The sequence below is a fragment of the Uloborus diversus genome, chromosome 2, assembly GCF_026930045.1.
Source record: "Uloborus diversus isolate 005 chromosome 2, Udiv.v.3.1, whole genome shotgun sequence".
Classification (NCBI taxonomy): domain Eukaryota; kingdom Metazoa; phylum Arthropoda; class Arachnida; order Araneae; family Uloboridae; genus Uloborus; species Uloborus diversus.
This window is the reverse complement of record NC_072732.1, coordinates 108075989-108100196: the sequence shown is the minus strand read 5'-3', so window position 1 is coordinate 108100196 and position 24208 is coordinate 108075989. Positions and strand designations below refer to the sequence as shown.

At 31.0% G+C, this 24208-nt stretch overlaps 1 protein-coding gene across 5 annotated transcripts in view; it reads right to left on the bottom strand.

Moving 5' to 3' along the window:
• The window catches only part of LOC129235330 (serine/arginine repetitive matrix protein 2-like), a 145391-nt gene that overhangs the window by 13117 nt on the left and 108066 nt on the right, over positions 1 to 24208 (bottom strand). For 3 of the 5 annotated variants that reach the window (XM_054869102.1, XM_054869101.1, XM_054869100.1), the window contains exons 7-14: positions 21822 to 21893; positions 18178 to 18312; positions 17967 to 18096; positions 12535 to 12824; positions 11404 to 11559; positions 9295 to 9483; positions 5889 to 7298; positions 4247 to 4360 (exon numbers count right to left, since the gene is read on the bottom strand). In XM_054869102.1, coding sequence (XP_054725077.1) covers positions 4247 to 4360; positions 5889 to 7298; positions 9295 to 9483; positions 11404 to 11559; positions 12535 to 12824; positions 17967 to 18096; positions 18178 to 18312; positions 21822 to 21893 — 2496 coding nt within the window. Of the gene's footprint in view, positions 1 to 1467; positions 1627 to 4246; positions 4361 to 5888; positions 7299 to 9294; positions 9484 to 11403; positions 11560 to 12534; positions 12825 to 17966; positions 18097 to 18177; positions 18313 to 21821; positions 21894 to 24208 lie in introns of all 5 variants that reach the window. The other 2 variants (XM_054869099.1, XM_054869098.1) reach the window with 1 other exon arrangement.

Genomic DNA, 24208 nt, shown 5'->3' with positions numbered 1-24208 from the left:
TTAAATGATCCATCTTGGGAAATTGGTTAAAACTTTTTGAAAGATTTCTTTCAGCTTTATTTCACCTTCAAATTTCAGACAATATTAGCATTTATTTCTTACACAGTACTATGTGTTGTTTAAATGATTGAAAAATGCAATAAATTTTAAAGACTGCCATTTTTATTCATTTATATGCACTAACAATTAAAAGAAGTAAAAATATGCAATGAAATATGCTTTTGCCATATAATCTTTACGCCACAAATAATACTACTAATGAATACTTTTCAATGGAAACATCTGTTACAATCCTAACACAAATTCAACCCTCAGTTAGTTTAATACAATTAATGGTGCAGAACACATACTTTATGAAATAATTTAATTATAAATTTGTGCAACAAATTAAAAAAAAATTCCATGCAAATATTTCTGGAATTAGAGAAAGGAATAAAACAAGCACATGCAATACTTTAGTGCTGAAATTGAGAAAATTAATAAGCATTAAGGATTAAAAGTTAAAAAATAAAATTAAAATTAAGTAAACAACCAACACCATGTCAAGAGAAACTAACCACCATTTTCAAGATGAAATCCGGCAGCAAAGATTAAAATTCAGCTATTGTAATCCATAAAAATATTAAGTCATATGAATCTTTCATTAAATTCAAGGCTTTCATAGCAAATTCTAATGACAAGACATCTTTATGAAGCCTTAGTCTTGTTTTAAATTTAGAATTTTTTAGTAGGTGAGGGTGTAGGCAAGCACTTCAGTAAAAATATGTTTTGGACATCAAAATTTTGACGGACATAAAAGTCTCTCATTTTCATTTTTCTTTTGAACCTCAAAGCATTAAGGATTAAAAAAAAAAGGTTTTAGTTAAGAAAAATGTTCTTGGGACAAAAAATACAGTAAACTCCCAACTATCCACGGAATAGGGCGACACAAGTGGCGCCGATAATAAAAATAGCAAATAAACCACAAAAGATTAAAATGAGGAGCAAAGAAGGTAAAAATTGTCCTTCTTCAAAAACTTAGCCCTATTGATGCATAATACTTTCTACAAACAATGAAAATATATATAGTATAGTAAAAATGTTTTGTATTTTTGCACAACAGAACTTAACATCAATATAGAACAAATGCATGTACGATGAAGAATGCCCAAAAAGTAAATAAATAAATAAAACATAAACAACTGAATTTAAATTTGCAATTAAAAAAAACAGCCATTGGTATTTGCTTTTTTGCTGAGAAAATACATGTTCCTAATTGTTGATTGGCTCACGGAGAATCCGCTTGCGGACAATCGGGAGTTTGCGGTAGCTTACCTTCACTGAATAAGATGGAGTGGAATATTTTAAAATCTGTTGTGAATTCCTAAAAGTGATTGTTACTATGCTGCTTTATTCTGTCAAAGTAATTAAAACTTTGCTGCTAAATTTCGAGAGATTGAGGTGCCCTAAGCATGGAAGCACAAATACTTTTAATATGGTTGATAGACTTCATTCCAAAAGCTTTCATTACTGCTGCTACTAGAGGAGTTTCGACTGAAAGACGACCTAGAATATGATCGAGAAGACAACCTAGCATGCAGTCGAGAGGTATACCTTCTGGAATTTGGCAAGCTCACAGAACGTGCCCTAAGAAAGTATTTCCCCTGTTAGTTAAGTTGTTAAGGGTTACAGAAAATTAATACCAAATAGATTTTAATTCAAAGTCGTTTTGAAACAAATGTTACAACTCAATAAAGAAGAAGACATGAATAAAATTGAATAAATTTGAAAGTTAAACTACTTTCATAAATAAGTAAACACATTAATATTAAAAACAGATACTGCTGTTGAAAATACACAGAAAAAAACTACTACTAGTAAAAATGTAGTACAAAAGTTGATTGAATACTTAAGAAACATGTACTATTTACATAAGGCAATAAAATCCCCATGTTTTATATATAACAGCTCTTTCACTTGGAAAATATTTTATAGTAGTTAACAATATAAGGTAAAACACCAGTAGTGGCCACTTCAAGGCTTGAAACGCATTAGTAGCGGACACAATGAAGTATATTTTAAAACTGTGAGTCTACAATATTAATTCTCCCTCTTGAAACCTAATGAGCATATTATAACCCAACTCTTTCTAAATTATCCCATTTTCTAAAAATGCGAGAATTTAAATTTGTTCAATATTTTATCCATTTTCCCCAAACCTCAAATTTGATCCAGCAGTGGCTACTCCAAAATATGAAAATTTTAATAGTGGTTATCTGACATTCTCCTATCCAAAGAATTTACATTACGAACTTCAAATAACTGATGAATAAAATTGGTTGAATATGACAGTTACGAAAAGTATCAACAAAAAATCACATTATTATTGTTAATTTCTTTCTTCAAAGTATATATGTAAACTTGAAGAGGCCACTACTGATGTTTTACCTTAGTAGTTAATATCTAATGTTTTTTTTTCACTGAAATACTGGATTTTAACTAAGAATTCATTCATTTCAGAAAAAATTAATTTAATTAAAAATATAAATAAAAAATGAAACATATAAAATGAATTTTCCCCTTCTCCCCAATTTCATAAGAATACAAATTTTTCCAAGGAGAAAATAATATTTTAATTTAAATAACGTAAATTTATGGGTTTCTAAAAGTTAAACTAAAGCTCTGTTTCAAAAATATCACAATTTTTCAGATTTCCTTCTAAAAACAGATGGATGGATTAGAGAAAATTTTTAAACATAAAATTTCTTAGAAAATGAAAGAACTTTCTGATCAGAGAAGATACATGAACAACTGCTCATTTTAACAAATCACATGAGAATCTTTCCAGGAACATTTGACTTTTAAATTCAATTTAAATTTTTAACTTTACTCCATACTTGATCTAAATTATTTCTTCAGCTATTCCTTAACTTTTTTGATTAGAATCAATTTTTCTTTGGCATCAAGATGCTATACAAGAAATTAAGTAACAAGTTTTTTAACTTTTAGCTAAAAGTTTTACATTAGTGTAGCCATGGAAATATGTACCAACTTTAAACAGAAGTATATTATTTATTTACATACCTGATCAAATACTAGAAGAAAAATAAAATTGAAAAGAAAATTACAAACTGAAAATAATATATAGTATAAACAAATTAAATTAATGTATTAAGTCTATCCATCAAAAATGATTCAAAGGACAAGTTTAAGAATTGCAAAAATAATTAATATCATTGGCTTGGATCGTACACCTCAAGAAAGTAGGTTAAGTAATTTTATGGATCAAGGACAAAGAACTTAATCAAGCCTTTAGAATAATTCACTATTATTGCAAGTCTACTTTTTGTATTCGAACGTTTCATTAACTTAGGGGAACTCGTTTGAGAATCTTTATGAAAATTACTAGCTGGCAAAATAATGCATCTATCTTTTGAGCTTGTCGGCCATTAGCCATTCAGGATATTTCTGGCTAACATTTCAGCTAGCGTGTCTCTGGTTTCTTTAAAAAATGAATTTAAAGGAGAAATGTGGTTATATTCTGCTTGGGAGTCAGATCATCCTTATTGGATGCAGTACCCATTCAATAAGGATGATCTAACTCCTTATCTAATCGATGGTTCTGCTTCTGATTAGCTTTCCCTCTTCAAATCTTGAGGGCGCATTTGATTGTTTAGTTGAGTTATACCCCCTTCTGTAGGGGCATGGAATATAAAAGATATTCAACAAAAGAACTGAAGATCATAGAGGAAAAGTCAACCATATATTCTCTCGAGTAAAAAAATGAGCCAATCAGTATCATCAAATCTGAGATGGGGGTCCAATTCAAAGAGGATTAAAAGAATCTTAGTCCATAAAGGCCCCCTTTAAGGTACCTATATGGACTAAGGTCAAGTAGGTAGTAACTTTAAGGGATACCTTATAAGTACCTTTTGAGGTACAAACATCCCTTTAAGGTACAAACTTCGAAATCATTTGCTCTCAGGAGACCAGAAACATGTGATGTGAAACATAAGCAAGAAATGTGCTGGATGAACGACAACCAACTAGCCTTGAAAAATATATCACTGATGCCTACTGTAATAGCTGTAGTTTGGGAATTTTGTTAAATTTATCACGAATTCAGCAAATTTTAGAGCACATTTAAAATTATTTGAAAAGATTAACTCTAGAAGAAGATAGTCTTGGTTTCAGCAACAAAGAAATTTATTCAAAAATATAATTGCAGCTTTTTATCATAATTCAAAACTCTTCAGAAAATATCTACCTAGTTATCCGTCTCTTATCTAAAAAACTTGGTGATCCTCTGCGTCTCCGAATAGATGGACTTCTGGCATTGGATCTAGATCGTGATCGAGAGGAATAAGATCTAGAACGAGATCTAAAAAAAGAGAGAAGAAAACAGGGTTTAGAGTAAAATGCAATGGATGTGATGCTATGGGTGCAATACATTAGGAAAGTGAGAATTTTTTTTTACACATAACTTATTTTTAACAAAAAAAAAAGAAAAGAAGTGAACATCATGGCAATAATAGAGTTCTGTTATAATACTATTTTTTCAAGTATTAAGAACGAAATTTTATTGCTCAAAGAAAGACAACATAACACTTCCAAATCCATCCTTGTACACTTTTTAATGTGATAACCAGCCAGTTAATGCACCTTTTGTGTGACAATTTTCCAGGGGAAGGAGAAAAATTTTTTATATATTGCAATTTGAAATAGCTAATTTTGAAGAAATGCAGCTTGAACCTGATGAAAAATCTGTGGGTTATTTTAAGTTTTTGTCGAGTGAGGGTTGTTGCTTCCGCCATTTGACAGTACCATAATGGCATGGCACATCCGTACCTGCCTAACTTATATCTGAAAGCTTTTTTTTTTTAAAGAGCACCAATGAAAATAATAGCTTTATAGATTTTACACATTGTTGAAATTTGTTTTTCTCCTATGGAGTGGAGTTATTGAATAATTTTAAAATTGCATGTATGGCAAAGAAAGAGGTAGTTTATCTGTTTGAAAAGTTTACTAATCCGAAGTTTAAACATTTCTCTCATCATTAACAATAGTTTTCCAACATATTTTTTGAAATTAACTTTTTTAGTTTTAAACTTGCTAAGAATAATAGAAATAACAGGGTGGCGACAGGAACTGGAAAAAAAAGTTCCCTGACTTTTCCCTGATTAAGTTCACCAAATTTCCCTGATTTACGTTATCAATGATAATGGTTTCCTTTCTTTGCCCTACCTGAAAAGGATTGCATATTAAATAAAATGCAGTGTTTAGAACAGTTTAAGCTATTAATTAAAAATATATTTTGAAAAGATGATCTTTTTTTTTTGGTAAAAATAGTGTATTGAAAATTATCGGCAGAGAAATATTGTAAGAAATCTAAAACAAATACTTTACTTCCAGGAACCAGTTAACATAAGAATTCTATGAAATTATTAAAACCACTCTTGAAGACATATCTAATCATGATAAAACTAAAAAATTTCAATGGAAATAACCTTGAACTGAATTTTTAAGCAGTATAATTGTTGCTGCAAGAATAACAAGTGATAGTTAAAGTATAGAAGTAATGTAGTTTTACTTATGTAAATAATACTGCCGTGTACAGGAAAACGGCAGTATCTGCAAACACTGTATAATCATATCTCATTAATTTTACTTTTTTAAAACAAATAATTGGTGGAAAATTCGTAAGGAATCAAAATACTTCATTTTGCAAGGAAAAATTTTTTTTTTCTTCATTTGATCAATTTTCCCTGAATTTTTGTTATTTTTTCAAAATTCCCTGATATTTCCCTGATTTTTCCCTGAGTGATAAAGTTCCCCTGATCTCCCTGATCTGTCGCCACCCTGCATAAGAAATCATACAATTTGAAGCAATAAAAGAAACCAATACAAACCTTGAATCCACTGAGACACTTCTACTTCTACTGTAACTTTTACTGCGGCTCTTCGTATAGCTACGACTGCGACTTTTACTGCGACTTGGACTTCGACTTTCACTGTAGCTCTTACTACGACTTTTACTCCTGCTTTTGCTGTAACTTTTGCTGCGCCTAGAACTACCACTCCTACTGCGACTATGACTAGATCTTTCACTTCCACTAGCAGAACTTTTATCAGCGCTTGAACTTCTATCCCGGGAAAGAATTTGTTTATGGGATTTCTTAAAAGATTCTTTCTTACTTAATTCTTTATTGCCTTCTGGACATTGAGACTTGGTTTTACTTGAAAGATAGACATCCTTTTTATCTTTCTTTTTTACATTTTTATTGCTGAAATCTTCCTTATTTTTTGTGTCCTCTTTTGAATACTCGTTTCTCTGTAGGTGATCGTCAGACATAGGAGGACTACTAACCTGATTTTTCTCTTCCAATTTCTTAATTTTTACTTCATTCCACTTAGACATCCTTTTCTCTGAAACTTCATCAACTTTAGGAGTTTTGGAATGTACAGTAGGACTTAGTGCTTTTGAACTTGGAGAATTTTCAACATCTGAAGAAGGTTTATCTTCAGTAATGTGACTCTTATCTTTCAAATATTTTTCAGATGATCTAGCAAGATTTGGGCTACTGTTCTTCTTTCTATCGCCATTTTTATTAGGTGGATCACAAGGACTCGTTTCTAAATCATGCTTCTGGTTAGAGGTATTATAAGTAGAAGAGGGATCTGTAGATGGTACAGTAGCTTCCTCTGGAAAATAAGTTTTACCACTTATTCCATTTTTTAGAACGGAATCATGCTCTGAAAAAGAATCTTTACAGGTGGCTTTAGGAGATATTATTCCTTTTTCTTTCAATTCTGCTTTAGATATTCCCCTTTGGTCAGACACTAGTTCTTTCAATTTTGAGTTTGAGGAGCTAGAATCTTTAACTTGCTGAAGATTATTACCATGAGAGCTAGTAGTTTCAAAACTTTGCTTTGATTTACTACTGTAAACTGGGCTTCTGCTGCCGCTTTTTGAAATGTGCCTGTTTTTCTCCTTCACTACATCTATTTCACTACTAGATGAATATTCATCCCTTTTCTTGTAATTTTTCTTCAAGTTAGAAAGTGCTTCAGGTAGGGCAGGGGAACAGCTTCTACTTCGAGACCTGTATTTCTTTGACCTTTTTTGAGGCAATGGTGACAAAGAAGGTGACTTATATTTTGAATGTTTGGAAGACTTTTTGTGAGAAGATTTGTGCTTTGTTGCATTTGGTAAATGAGACGGAGAAACACTAAGAATATGCTTCTTGTGTTTGAATGAAGAAGGTGAATATGAAGGAGATTTTGATGGACATTTCTTAGCCTTATGAACACTTGATGATCTAAGTAAGAAAATTTAAAAGACATAAATTTTTGTTTTAAATAACAAGAGAAGGACAGAAAGAGAGAGAAATAGGGAGAAAAGGTAAAAATTACACAATATGATGCATGATTTATGGGAAAACGTTTAAATGGGATGGATATCCAAAAAAAAAAAAAAAAAAAAAAGCACGACATCAGCACTTTTCTTGTGACAAATTGGAAATAAATGAAGAAATCAAGATACATGGTATTAATTGAAGTTATTCTGGTCTTTGCTTCAGTACAAAATGAAAATAATTTTCCAGTTGGGGGAAACAAAAGGCATGATGATATTTAGCACTAAACAGTCTTGTCTCTATAACAGCAATCTGAAATTTTTGAATTTTTACAGGTTAATTGGATATGCATCTGTTGTACTAATTTTCCAATTCTGAAAATGCTCTGAAATTTTGCTATTCAATAAATTTTATTAAACTATAACAGTGAATAGTATATTTAAGCTGATTGCCTTCTACGGAAGAAAATCAAACATTCTAGAAAACTTAGGAGTGCATTGCTGGTGAAAACACATTATTTTGAGCAAGGAGCAAGAACAGATTTTCTTTTCCTTTTTTTGCTTTCAGTGGCAAAAATGAAAGGGTTGTAATTTTCAATAAGGAAAACAATGAGGACAAAATTACCAAACAAAAAGAGGGGGATGTCCTAAAAACTTTCTAAGGAAAGCTCTGCTCAAACCTTATTGTTAAGAAATTGTATTTACCTAATTTAAGCGGGAAGGGTGTATTTTAAGGATGGTTAGCAGGAATCTTACAAGAACTTTTTCTCAAACCCTAATTTCAGTAATTAAAAAAAAAAAAAATAATAATAAAAAGTGCAATATTTTTTTTTTTAATCATAAATACTGTCAGAACCCTCAACTTCAACCTTGGGATGAAGGTACATTTCTGAAAAAATAAAACTGTTACACATAAAATTTTTTTAGTTATGTATGAAAACAAATAAGTGTATGCAATTGCATTAAAACTACATTAAATTAAGCTCAAATGAGAGGAAAACTACCTTGGAAACAGATTAAAGTTTATTTGAAAACAATATATGATCAAAAATTTTGTCTTTGTGCAAATATTCAAGGTTGAAATCAATGCTAGGAACACAAAGCACATTTATTACTATTATTATTATTATTTTGTTATTGTGCTTGTAGTGCTGAGTTTGGTCCTTAATATCATAATCGCTAAATTTGAAAGTATTGGAAAACAGCATTTCAGATCAGAATATCAACAAGCAGACTACTAAATGATACTAAACTATGTGATAAAAGGAAATATTAAAAAAAAAATCTTACAACAAAATAGGATGTTTCAAAACTCTCTTAATATTGCTTAAAAATTCTGGACAGGAAAGGGAAGGATACATTTTATTTTACAATAGCAACAGTTTTCTTTATATTTTATTTGAAAAAAAAAAGCAAGGTAAATTAATAAAAATAATATCTTTGACAGGATGAAAAAACGAGAATTGTATTAATACTGAATGTTGTTGCATGCTACCTATGATTATCCATTTTAAAATTATACATTTCAGCAGCAAAGCACAAAAATGAATCGTTCTGTAAAATTAAATGTTAACTAAGCAAAATTCAATTGGCTTATTTATTTGTTTATTTTTATTTTACATTTAATAAAGATTATACATAATACTGTATCTTTTTTCAATAAATAGATATTACATCTATTTCAGAGTTTATAAACCATCAGTAGGATGAATTATCATTTATTGAAAATGAAAAAAAAACATATATTCATTGCCTTATACCCAGGGGCGCGCACATAAATTTTGGGGCTCGTCACAAATGATTTCCCCCTTCATATTGTTTACCTTTATATTTCACACCTAGTTTTTAAAATATAGGGTCCCCTTCAGGCTTGGGCCTGGGCCAACAGGTGTCTCTTCTCCCTCCCCTGTGCACACCCTTGCTTATCCCTCAAACTTTTGGAAAGACTAGCTTATACTTACTTCTGGCTGCGACAAGAAGAGTAACTCTCAGAACTTGAAGATCTGTTTGATGAAGAATCATGTTTATGGTGGCCATTGTGTCGCCTGGGAGACTGTGATTCTTTTCTGTAATGCTTCTTCTTAGATTCCCAATCATATTTTTCAGATGATTTTTTCTCGTATTTATCTTTTCCTTTCCTAGGAAGGTTTCTAAAACAAGAACTGAAATGAACCGTCATGAACATATTTAGGTTTAAAATTATGTAATAAAACCTGCAGGGTTCCCACCAAGTAATTAGAAAAAAAAAAAAACCAAGGAGGAAGACAAAAGTGGCCAAAACATGTAGAAAGCTGAAGCTTGTTTCTTAAGAATATCCAACCAAATATTTGTAAAAATGATTGCAAAAATTTTTTTAAAATATAATTGCTTTACATGCATTTCTGCAATGTTGTCAAGTTTTTTGATTTCTTCAGAATAGGGTTTATAGTTTTGTTTTATTTAACACTAGAATTTTCTAACAGAAAAATTTATTAGGAACTTTTCTGGGATAAATAAGGCAGAGATTTTTAATTGGAAAAGTCCATGTAGCATAAAATGCGTTTGCAAGACCTGTATTAGTAACATTCAAACTTTAGGCAATTCTGTAATTGTAGAAATATTGCAACACATTAGCCATGATATGACGCTTTGTCAATGAAGCTGGGCTAGGTGCTTTATAGGATAAATTTCAGCATTATCAGGTTCAGTATGAACAGCAAACATGAACATATGTGCTGTTCTGGAATGCCTACAGCTGAAGCTCTCAAATTACCTAAATAATAATTTTAAAATATTTAATGTTAAAGATGGTTAATGTAATATACTGAAATGAAATATGCCACGAGATCTGAAAGCGAATTTTGCAGCCCTTTTGGTCTTAGAAACCAAGTAAAATACCACCTGATTAAAAGAAGGACAAAAATTTTATTGTACAAAACTCTCATAAGACTCTGAAACATGGTCACTAACAGTAAGCAAAGAGAAAATGCTACAAACTATTTTTGGGGTCGTCTGTGACTGGAAATTGGTGAAGAAAATACAACTTTGAATTTAACAAACTCTTTAGGATGTTGATAGTTTAAAATTTATTAAACTGAACAGAATGTGATGGGCTGATCGTCTTATGAGGATGGAAAGTGATAGAGCTGCTTTAAAAGTTGTTAATGTCCTTTTGGAAAATAACCAAGGGGTATACCAAAAAAAGAAAAGATGGGTTGATTGTTTGAACAATTTGTTATTAAGTTCAAAAACTGGAGGTCTATGGCCAAGAGATCAACCTGGTTGAATATTATAAAGAAGGCAAGGGCCTACAATGGGCCGTTGAGTCAACTATGATGATGATGATGAAAGACAATTAATAAATTTTGAGTTGATAACAAAAAATAACAGTAAAAATAAAGGATAGGCCAATCGGAGAAGAGGATAACTCTTCCCACTCTGAGCATTTTGAGTTAATTTGAGGAAAAAACCCAAATTAAAAAACTGTGGTGGTTACAATGAACTGTTGTCAGGGAAACCGCCTCGAGCTCTGAGTAGCTGCAGCTTTGAATTTCAGGTAAGGTGAAGCCTTTAATGGCTGAAGAAGACAATATGTATCAAAAGTGCAGAAGGTAAGAGTTTCGTTCATTTCCCCCTGTTAAGTGTTATAAAACACATGCTTTATAATAACTGCATTTGCTTTCTTCATTACTTGAAAACTTTCTTAGAAGATATGTTTATGCATTTTTTTCTCTATGTATGTTTCCAACTTCCCTACATGAATTCACAATTAGAAAGAGAACAAAGCCTCCAGATAACTTATTTTCACGCTTTAAAAAATAATCAAAATATTCTAAAATATCTCCACCATTTTCAGACTAAAAATTATGAAGGACAAATAGCATATTTTCAATTTACAAGAAATTAGAAACATTGCCTAAAGAAGAGAACATTTCTGATATGAACAGAAGTTAGCCAATGATTGACATAAAATTTAATGCACCAAAATAATTGTGCTAACAAGAGTAACTTATTGTCAGCTAAATCAAAAACCATGGAAATTTTTGTACTATTAAATTTATGTTTAAAAAAGAATTCAGAAAATGACTTACACATCTTCAATAAGCAAAGTTTTCTTTATAAAATGAGATTTGCGTTGACTACTTCTAGATCTGGAACGTTTATGTTTCTGTTTTTCTCTAGAAGAGCTTCTAGATGAATCATCTTTTTTATAACTTCTATCCATATCATTTCTTTTAGATTCCATTCTAAAAAACAAAAATATACCTCTTGATCCAATATTATTAAGCAAATAAGCATAATAAAACGTCTTAAATTTTATTATTAAGCAAATAAGCATAATAAAACGTCTTAAATCTCGCTTTAACTGCTTCAATTACAAAACCTTTCTGTGCGCAAGCCCGTTCAACCCATCCCCCTCCCTTTATCGAAGGTTGGAAAAATTACTTTTTCAGAGCTATAATTTCAAGAAACTGGCTGTGCACTTAATTTTAACAAAAAAGCCTACAATTGCGTTTTTAAGGCTTTAATTTCAAAAAATTTCTGGAGGATGGTCCCTGCATCTCTCTTTCCCTTAACATCACCATAAATCATCTACAACTGCATTTTTCGAACTACTATTTTCAAATTTTTCCAGGCGGACAGCTCCCGGGAACCCCCTTTACCTGTCACAATCAGAGATAATTCACAATTATGTGCTTGAAGTTTGAAATTTGAAAAATAGTTGGGGATGACCCAGAGTCTCTTCCTTTCTTAACATCACCATAGATCATCTAAACAACCATGTTTTGCAAATAACAATCTTGAATAATTCCCGGGGGAAAGCCTCTGGACCCCCTCTTTTAAGCATAATCAAATATAACGTCCGATTGTGTTTTGGGAGCCTAAATTTGGGTAAAAATTATCAAGAGAGGATATCCTGGACCTTCTCTCTCCTTCTTCCCCAACTTAAAATATAGTCTAAAACTACATTTTTATATCTTCAATTTCAAAAAAATGCCAGGAAGTGGCCCTTCGACACCCCCTATTTCTGCAGAATCCCCCTTAGCAGAATCCCTGCTAAACCAGAAGATAAATCTCTCTCTCTTTCTCTGCATATTTTAACACGGGTTTGAAACAATTAAGGGACCGCCAAATGCGTACATCCCTCCGGTTTTTTGACCTAGCGACGGCCCTGGTGTTACAGAAGTTTTACTGCTATGAATAGTGATATATGAACAAACCTTGAACTTGATTTTGAAGATTTTGGTGAAGAAGAATGTTTACGTCTTTTACTATCTTGCTTAACAACTTTTTCATCACTAGATGATGAGGAGGAATCCCAGGCTCTCTTTTTCTTCTCAATTTTTTTCAAGTCTACAGCTCGGCTTTTTGGAACTTCAATAACATGACAGGTTTTTGAGTGCTTTGGTTTAGATTTCAGAATAACAGGTTCCAATCTGAAGTATTGTTTGGGAGAAGAATCATCCTCGGAAGAAGAACTTTTATTGGCCCTTCTTTTACGTTTTTCTTTCTAAAAGTATTAAAAAGATGTATAACTAAAAGGTAAAAAAAACATGCTTGATTAAATGAAAACCGTATCTAGCATAATTTTATCTGTTTCTAAAGGCAAAATGTTCTGAGAAAATACTTAGCTGAAAAGTAAACTTAGAAATATTTTTAACCATAGTAAACTTTCTCTTATATACCTAAATTTAAAAAGGAAATCAAAGGTAGTCAAAGCTTTGCAATACTAAATTTGCATTTTTGAAGAATATTAATAAAAAAAGTTTGATAGGAGATTTTTGTAATGATTTCAGGTTTTACGATACGTGTTTCAAGTTAAGATGATTTTTTTAATACATAAAAATGGAGTCACGTAGGGGAAGACTACACATAGTACTAACTTTAGAGCTCTACTGCTGGTATGATAGAAAGGGTGTCTGGAGCATTAGAACACGGTACATATGATAACAAGGCATATTTATGATTAAGGTGCATAGTTCTTTATCCAATCTGTAAAAGTCATTTAGGACTTCTTTCTTTTAAACTAAACTAGAAGAATTTCAAATCAATATTCTTAATCGAGAACTAAGCAGTAGTTTACCAATATGTAACATGAAATACAACACTTTTATTATTGTTTACAGTTAAGACAGGGTTTAAGTTTAGCTCAAAAGTTCTTTAGCAAAAAAGCTAAAATTGGGAGAAATGCTTTAGCAAACTGCTATAACCTCCAAGGTTAAAAATTAATGAATGCGTTTACATATCTTTCTTACTGCATCAGTATGTTTCATCTCTAGTTGAAAGCTAAATTGAAAATTCAGCCATGACATTTTTAAAGAAATAAATACACTTTAGTTATTTTTGTTTTTAATTTGAAATTAAAAAAAAAGAGATTTTACTCAGCAATGAGAGAACATAAGTTTGGTTTTTAAAAGGCCAATAACACATATTTATTGGGGGTACATAATGCCCATTAAAACTAAGTATTGTTAGACTTATTAGTAGTTAAATACATTTGCTAAGATTTATAGTACGATTAAGTTGAATATCACAATGCTCTAGGATCATTCCCCCCCCCCCCCTTATTTGAGCAAAAAAGCAAAAATGCCTTTCTTTATTTTCACAATTTAGACAATATTTTTGCATTTTGGGGAAAATGCGACTGTAGCGGAAACCCTGAGTTAAGAATGTATGATTTCATAAAATTAATTTTTATGCATATAAGTATCACTAAACATAATATTTCAAAAACAAATTAGTCTCTGCAATGTTGAGGCAAAACTAATTAAAAATGGGAAACACATTAACAAACTTACTTTATTTCAAACTCCATACCACCTTGAGAGTGCGCATTTTGTAAGGTAATACAAAAACTTAATATTTAAAATTTATAAAATTTGAGATTTTCAGTGAATTTATTTAAAACACAAAAGACAAGTGAACTGTTCAGGAAATGCAATTTGTAGCAAACATATTATACCCAACTATGTTGAAATGTAACTTTTTAAAGAAGCGGTTTGGTTTGATTAGACACAAACAAACGGATTGCAAAAGCTAAACTACTGAGTGCTTTTAACAATCTCCTTAAAAAATAAATTAATAAAAAAAGTTATTTAATGTGTTTGGCAACTGATTCTAAAGAATTAAGTTAAAAAAGGTAGTATTTTAGCACACAATAGTGATAACAGAAAATAGACAAGATTAAACTCAAATTACTAAGAATTAATTCGTACTAATTTGAAAATGCACTAAAATACTTTTGAGAATGAAGTTCAGGAATGCTTGGAGAATGTTCAGGAATACACAATATCGTAGACAAAATTTGCAAGAATAGTTTTTTTACATTAGCAAATCAATTTTGAAAAGTGATAAAATTACAAAAGTTTACTTAAGCTTGTTTACTAAGTTAGAGAAAAAATTAAGACACTGCATTTCACTTGCCCATTTTCTTGGTCAAATTTATGTAAACACAAACAAGTGCATGCATGTATACAATAGAGATGTGGTACTTCACATACCAATAGCAATATTTTGAACAAAAAAACATGATCCTATTTCCAGTCAGTAAAGTGAGTTCAAACTTTTGAACACAATTTCATGACAACAAAATGATTTTGACTTAATTCAAACTAAAGAATAACTCATAAAAATTTCAAATGATTTCTAGCAAGCTTAGCAATAACCATAGAGGTTTTGAAACCTTAAAAAATAAATAAATAAATAAATAAATAAATGAATAACTGAAAAAATTATAAATGGAGGAATGAAAATAAACTGATCACACAACACACAATGATGGCTTTACATCATAAAAAGGAAGTTGACAAAACTTTTCGCTACTACATTACAACCAAAGCATGCACCTTCTTGAAAAGTAAGCTATTAGCTAGAAACATTGTATAACAGCATTTCTTAATTTGTTTGAGTCGCGAAACTTTTTGTATGTCGACTTTTTTTATGGAACCCTTGCTCTTTCCTCAATAGTGTCATTGTCATGAAACATTCTAGGAATGGTTTATTTTCAACTAAAGTGCTTTTAAAAAATTTCCGCAAAAAAAAAAAAAAAAAAATTAACACAATTTTCTCTAACTTGTTTCAAACAAAATATAAAATTTCAATTTAAATGATATGAGTGGTAACTATTTTTACTGAGACAGATTACATCCTTTCTATCAAGCTTTAGTTATTAAAATTGTTTTCAGTCCCGAAACTCTTGAATTCTCAGGTCAGGTTCATCACCAAAGTCTGAGGTGAAAATTAGTTTGTATTGACAGTTAAGTTGAGAACAAAAATTTAGTTGTAAATTCTAAAAGTGACATCAAAGAATTGAAAATATTCATCTTTTAAATTGCACCAGAATTTCACTGAATGGCATCAATTTTATTTTGGTGCAAGGAAGGATCAGGTGACATTTCTTTGAAAACAAAAAGGAGTTCTAGAGCTGACTTAATTTAAGGCCTTACATTGACAATAAATGGCTTTTTTTAAAAATCCACTGTTGATATTTTCGGAGCCATTAATTCGGAAAATACTTTTTAACACTTTTCTCAAACTTATTTTAGTGACTATGGAATGTTTTGGAAAAAAAAAGGAAAAAAAAGAGTTTCGTGGACCCCTTGAGTGATTTCCGTGGAACGCTGAGGTTCCACAGAACACAATTTAAGAAATGCTGTTGTATAACATTATAGATTACTTAACAGTACAATAGACCAGCGGTCTCAGTGCTTGCCCTCATTTTAAGCGCCCCCTTTTTCACTTCATAGGTTGCTTAACAATAATTAACATTCATACGCAGAAAATAAATCAAAAAAAGTATTTGTTTAATGCTCAACTTAACATTATGCCACATCATTTTCCCCAGGTTGAAATAAATATTAAATACTAATTACAACCACAGTTTAATTTAAGTTCTCGTGCATTAATAAAAAACAGACAAAAAGGGGGAGGGTACGTACTACTATTTTTGTGAATTTTACAGATAAGCAACATTTGCTATTTTGCCATTAAGCTCTATTGACAAAGGACAAAGCTTTTCTTGTTTGAAATAAATAACGCTTCCTAATGAAATGTGCTTTTGAAGAAAAGATAAATTATGCTTCCTTTATACATAATGATATTTACAGAAAAAAAATGCAATAGAAAAATTAATAAAATAAATCAGAGACTTGAGCAACACATTTTGTGGTTTGTGTTACATCAAAAAACCGAGTTATTGAAATTAGTGCATTATCTGAGCATGCAATGAAATTAACCGTTTAATGAATAATGAAAGAAAAATCATTTCAATTTTTACTTCTGTTCAAGTTTAGAACTTAAGTTGTCAACAATTTAGAAACAGTAATAAAAACAACAAATCATGAAGTACAAGATGTAACTATGTAGGTAATTTTGTTAAGTACATTATAGTTAGTTTTTTTTCAAAGAGAGAGAGACGATATAATGATGCAAAATTGAAAATAAAATTTGAATGAATAAAGAAAAGACTTGAGGGAAGAAATGCTTAGGAAAATTTTCAAAGGGAGAGACGATATAATGATGCAAAACTAAAAATAAAATTTGAATGAATAAAGAAAAGACTTGAGGGAGGCAAGGTTTTGGAAAATTTTCAAAGTGAGAGACGATATAATGATGCAAAACTGAAAATAAAATTTGAATGAATAAAGAAAAGACTTGAGGGAGGCAAGGCTTAGGAAAAATTCCCGGATTTTGTTAATTTCAAAGCATTGAAAAGAAATAAATACATTTGGGCTGAACAGTAAAAATAAATGTTAATGTTTAAAAACAGCACACAATTTTAAGTTGTTTTAATGCTTTTTCTTACATCATAACAATTCATTATGCCACTTTTTATCAACAGAATAGAACAAAAGCAAATATTTATGAAAAGAAGTTCCTCCTCAAGTATCAGTTTGTTAAATGTATCAGAGAAAAATGAATTGGGGGGAAGACATAGCTTTTTTTCTTCTTTTTTACATAAACATTTGAAAAAGTTTAAAAAAAAAAAAATTCCAGTAAAATTCTTTTTCATATTTAAATGAATCACTCAAGATCACTAATAGCACCTATTTATTTCTCAAAGTAACACATATGCAAAATTTTAAAAACAAAGTCAATGTATATCATCTACTTTTTAGTCAACTACACGGTTTTGATAAATGTTAAATAATTCTGAAAGTGATTAGGTAAAAGATTTTTTTATGAGGCATTGGTATGTATTTTTAAGAATTTCTTTTCAGAGGAAAATATGAGGAACAAAATTACAGCATTTGCACAAAAATTGAAATGTTAAATTTTGGATTATGAAATATTATTTATTTACCAACACAAGAATTTAAAAATGTTGAAACAAGATTTTTTAGTAAATTTGATACTTACACCAAAAAATCCTGCCGGAAAAACATCGTTGAGATAAAACGAGGAAATTTAGAAACAATTAATTCTGAGATGCAAAACACATAATCAATTTCTTTAAATATCTACCGATGAAACAATATTTACACTGGTTCAAAAGCATAGTTGAACATTAAGGTTCTTTTACAGTTCATAACATATTATAAAATTTCAAACAACTTCTGAAAATTATACAACATAAAGCAAAGTTATAGACAAATAACAAAAACTTATCATGTAGGAAATAAAAAATAAGTATGCTACAGTATGCTCATTTCACCTTAGCTTCATAGATGTCTTTGCGAGATCTGGTATCTTTAGAATAGAGGATACTCTCAGAACTAGAACTCCTTTTTCTGTGGCTTTTGTGACTTTTGTCATGTTTTGGATTTTTATTTTTCTTCTTGGAGCTGTGAAAGAAACAGAATTATATAAGAATAATATACAATTATTTCCATTTAAAGATTACTTCAAAAAATTGATATATTTACCTTTCATTGTTAGATTCTGAGCTACGACTACTAGATCTACTGCTACTTTCATCATCAGCAGACATGCTACTTGAACTAGAGCTACTTGAACTGGATCGCACAGCATGTTGTTTCTTACGAGAGCTTTCATATTTGCTGCAAAGGAGGTCAAAACTGAATTTAAGAAAGAAAATTGCTTGAACAACATTTGAAACAAATACACAATGAAACAGTTGATGTGAAAATCTAACAGATTAAGTACCATCAGTTACCCCAATTTTAAAACAACTCTCTGTTTGTTGCTGGGAGTGTAACCAGGAAGCCTTGGTAAACACCTTTAAAATTTATATCATTAAAACAATTTTATACTTCTGAAACAAACTATTAGTAACAGCTTTCCAAAATACAATAAATACCAGGACTGCAGAGTCTGAGGAAAAATGACTGACTCTGGTTCTGATTATGACTTAGGGAGTTTTAGAGCCTCTGCCTCAGGCTTCTGTACCCCAAAATCAGCTTGCCTTTGACTACGCAAGAACTGGCAGAGTTGCAGACTTTGAGGGAAAATGACCATCCCTAGAAATTTTAAACCTTTTACAACAGACCATCGTTTTACGAGGGTTTATTTTACACGGTTTTGATTAAACGCGGTTTAAGGTTCGACACCTTTATTTTATTTTACGCGGATGAGTTTCGGTTTTACACGGATGCGGCAATGCAAGCAGATAATTTTTACCCTTTTTCGAAATCCAAACACCTAAAGATTGCAGATTACCTGTAATCAACTGCATTTTGGCGTGCCAATAATCAAGTTGTGCCACTGAAGACATTTTATGAGATTGGTTCCAGAGGTTTTTCCAGAAGTAAAGTTATTAAAAGCACACAGCTCAGAACTTACTGGAAGAAGAGCTTTTAGGAGTGACAAAGGAGGCCCAAAACGAGGATACCGATGTTGGTGTCGCACAACCAAAAACGCTCCCATTGAAAATTTCGAGCCATTCCTAGACAATAGAAATAATCTTTCTGATTTGTTAGAGAAAGAAGATTCTATCATGGTGATTACGCAAGTGATCATGGATAAGTTATGCTCTGCAAGGAATTACAGAGAAAAATTCTTAATAACTGCCAAAAGACTATTATAGACAGCTCCTTTTTATAAACAGAACACGAAATAAATTCATGTTTTCTTTATACATGTTGTACATAAAAGTCGACATAAGTACACATTAAACTGATTATACAATTAGTCATCACTAGAATGAAGTATTTTGTTATCTACAAGAACCAAACCCCTATTTTAACACTAGTATTAGGTCTCAATTTACACGGTTTTGATTTTCGCGGCATTTCCGTGGAACATAACCCCCGCGTAAAACGAGGGTCTACTGTACTCCCGACTCCGATTCCTTTTCCCCAAAATCAGTCCAATTCCGACTCCGAAGCCCTGATTGGCACTACTGGCCAAAAGTATTGCAAGTTCGAGAAATCTATCATTGGTTTCAAGAAAACCTACCAAAAATAGCACTTTTGAAATTCAACAGATTTTTTCAAGCACGAATATATAAAAGAAGGTGAAGGAAACAGCAAATGAAGTTTAGTACCATGAAATAATGAAAGAAATGCTACAAAACCTTGGGGATTCCATGTGTAAAACAGCGGTTACTATGATAAAATGAGAGGAAGCACAAAAACATAATGTTTTTCTCAGCTCAGTTACCTTCACACATTATTTTCTCTGATCAGAGTAACTTGAAGGGTTTTTTTTCTTTTATTTGACAGCTGAAATTCATTCTAATTTCTGATAACCTTGACATTTTTTTTTATATCATATTCTTATGAAATTAAATAATTATTCAGTTCAGTAACTGAATCTCAATTTTTCTGAGGGTATACTCCCAGTAATCCATTATGCACAATATGTGTATGCGATCATAATGCCTTCAAAAGGCGTTGATTTATTAAGTGTTAAGAACTATAAAGAAATAAGGTTAATTGTAGGAAAATGTGGTTAACATGGAAAAAATATTTTTGCTTTAGAAAGATTTAAAAATGCGATGATAGAATCTGAATTATAAATGAAAAATTTTGAAGCTATATGTCTATTAGCTGTATGTGCTATATGTCTAAAAAATGTTTGAGAGTATACGGCATATATGGAGTATACCCTATGGGAACACCACTGTTAGACTTACTTCTCAAACTTGCAACACTTTTGTTCAGTACTGTATTTTAGAAAAACTACAAAATCAAAAGCTGCAACTGATAACTGGTGCAGTTAAATTCCCTTCCATGCAAGCATTAACCAGGGGCAGACTGGCCCGTCAGCCGATGCACCCTCAAGCCTGAACAACTTTTTGAAGTTTTTTCAAAATTTATCTATTTTCTATTTTTTTGTGCAACTTCCTTATTTATTTTTTTGCACTTACAAACCTGTGCGACTTCACTCTGCTTTTTTTCCCCCTTTAAACTCTTAAACCCGTGAATCATCGTTTCTTCTTCTTCTTTTTTTTTCTTTCTTCACTTTTTTGCACCTTTTCAATTTTTTTGCAATCTGTGGAGGCCACGGTTGGCGCCCTCTTGTGGGACCCAGACCGCCCCTGGCATTAAATAATTTAATTTCTGTCAAACCATGGCATGAAACAGAATGCTGCAACTCTATTGCAGAAACTTAAAAGGCTTCCAAGTACTGATTATTGGAGAAGTCTTGCTTTCAAGGGAAATAGAAATTTCAAGTCTTCTCTCGCAATGAATTTTGTACCTCTACTCATATTGACAAATGTAGGAATGTGTTGACCATCTTAGCTAAAGCAGAATTCATAGTTTTGCAAAGGCATCTGCCGATAGTGATATCGCAAAGCATTGAGTACGCCGACTTCTGTGGGCGAAGAAGGGCACAACTTTTTTACAAACTTCTAACAATTTAACAAAATTCTATACTCCTAAACCTTTATAAATTAAAAGTTTAGAAAAATAATTTTCTTACTCACTGGTTGGGGGCTAAAAGAAAGGTCTGAGACAGCTTCAGCCGTTCAAACTTGTTTGTTACAGACTGCATTTTCTACAGCTGCCCGTTTTTTAGTTTCGGACTATTTGAATGCCATCTTTATTAAGACAGAACAAGGGGAAATTCCTCAAATGGTTTTACAAAGGCAATATTTTTGGTCTTCTTCTTTTCAATTTTGTTGTCTTCTTTGTGTATTCCTATGCTTGTGTTCGAATGTTATTGTTCTCTGTTTGTTTGAATACCTTGCCATTGGAATATATATATATATATATATATATATATATATATATATATATATCAACTGTTTTCACATATTGAAAACATCCCTGAAGTTGATTGTTCAATAATCCAAACCCAGTCCTAACTGGTTGTACTGTACTGATTATGGTAATCAAAACACATAAAATATCAATTTTCAGGCTTCCAATTATTATTAATGCTAATGCTTTGAATTAAAAAAGAGTAAGTTGCAATTTACAAAACCTACTGAACCATATTTCCCCAAAAATCTGTACTCAACAATGTATCTTGAAAGCATTTGTTTTAGTTGTATATAAATAAATAATGCAAAATTTAAACTAATAATCTAGCAGTGCACATAATAAAAATCAAAACTGATTTTATTAAAAAAGCAAATAATAAAAAATTATTGGAAAATTACTTTTTGTGTTTAGTTTTATCTTTTCCTGTTTTCTTTCCTCTCTTCTTTTTTCTAACATCAGGTGAGACTGATCTAATTTTAAAAATAGCAAATAAAAAATTACTTTAATGAATAATACTTTTAAAGCATGAGATTCTATGACCAAATGATAAAATTTTGGAAACACAGCAAGAGCTAAATATGTACATATATACAAATACATAAATATGCTAAAAACATTACCAATAAGTCCAACAAATGAGTGGCCAAGACAAAGAAAAAAATGCTTTGTTAATGGAATTTAGAAAAAGGTAGGTTAAATGCAATCACAAAAAGTTTCAAATTATTTGCATTCATATCATCAAAATTAAATTCATTTATGTACTCTAAATTTCAAAAAAAGCGTCCCAATAACTAAAACTTCTAATAGTAAAAAAGCAATTAATTTTTGGAAGGGGGGAAAATCGATGATTGTCTCAAATAAAGAATGAGATGGATCAATTTTATATGCTAAAAAACATTAAATAAAATCATATTTGCATTAAAAAAAGTGAAAGAAAAATCACAAGTCTTACAGAAATTATTATGCATAAAACATTGCCCTACAAATTTTTTTTTAATTAAAAAACATGCTCATAATTTTTTCCTTACACCTAGTTCAATTTATAGAAGATATGGTTCAAAGTAAGTTAAAACTACTTTGTAAACTTAACATCTTAGTGTAACACTTATGAATATAATCTTAAAATAAGCCTTTCATAATTATTTAATTTCTGAGAAAGATATGGTAGTAAAATTCTAAAAGCTCAGCAAAATATTAAGATTCAAATGGTAATTTTGACAACTCTGGGCATGGCCAGATCTACAAAGGGGGGGGGGGGCAATCAAAATGATCACTCCCGCCAAAAAATTTTCAATTTTCTTGAAAAGTATACTTTTCTTGAAAAGAACAACTTTAATTAATCTGAACAAAGTTAGAACTGAATTAAATAATAGATTGAAAACACTGGTAAAACCTTTTTTTTTTTTTTTACTTTTTGTACTTGATCATTAACTGTCATATAAACAATTTTAGGCAACATAAGTTTTTTTTTTTTTTAAATGGCATGTTTCATTCCACGGTGGTCTTTTTTCTTGATTTTCTTTTCAGTAGTCATTCACCCTCCCTCCCATGTACCAGTTAATAATCCCACCTCTTGTTCAGAAGTCCATTTTGAAGTTCAGTTGTTGATGCAAGAAACAAATGTTGTAAATTATTCTGACATAGTACAAAAAAGTCAAGCGTAAAAGCTTATCACAGCATCTGGTTAATGTTTTGAGCCCTTGAAAATCATAAAATTATCCCTGGAAAATTGAGCACAGATAGAACTTAATGAGCTATAGGTTCATTAGAAGCTAAATTCACCCACTTTTCCCTCAGTAGCCAAAATTAGAAACTGAGGAACAAAACCTTTAAGCCAAAGGTATGGTTTTAAAATATTAAACAGTTACTGTTCAGAGTGTTGCCACACCTCTGAAAAAGAATCTTTACATAATGCAATACTGCTATCACTACTAATACATTCTAATGACATACATGTGACATATAATGACATACATACATATTGCTATTGTTCTTCATGTCAATATGTTACAATCATTTTTCATATGTGTAAAATTGGTAATGATGTTCTGAGAGTCAAGGGGAAATATAGGTCACAAAGAGATATTTTACATGTGTTACTATTTTCAGGTTGAGTCCTGCTAGTCTTGCAGGCAAAGTTTGGTGGTTACAGCTTGGAAAGAGGAGATATGGAAGGATATTTATAAATATCTTGGTTTTGATTTATCATAGCTTTTCCCAACTTGTTTATTAAGACGAAGCACAAGAAACATTGTTATGTATTATTTTGAAGTGGGATACATGTCCGGCATGAAGGCTATGAAAGTTCACCTGGCTCACGTTTGAGTATTTTAAAATGCATAAAATTATGCCGTTAAAATTGAGTCGAGATACCACTCATCAAGTTAAGAGCCAATCAGCAACTAAATTCAACTATATAATTCCCCTAACGGCTAAAGTAAGAAAACTCGAGAACAAAACCTTGAACAGGACCACAAATCAGCTTTTAAAACATTTCACACAGTGTAATTTAATGCATGATTCTCAGAGTAGCAATGCTAGGGTCAACCATAAATATATAAGGATTGCCCAAATGAAAGTGGGCAGGTTGAATAAAAATAATACTTATACTGTAAATCAAATGAAATCGCCATGGGCATTGAAACAGGTCCCAGGGTTGAGGCAGCAGGTCGATGCCTTAGAAAGATCGGGCTGATTCCTAAAGAAATCCTGAACGGCTTTTTTCACTTCATCGTTCAAATGGAAACGTTTCTCCTGCAATGCTTTTTTAAGTGGCCCAAAGATG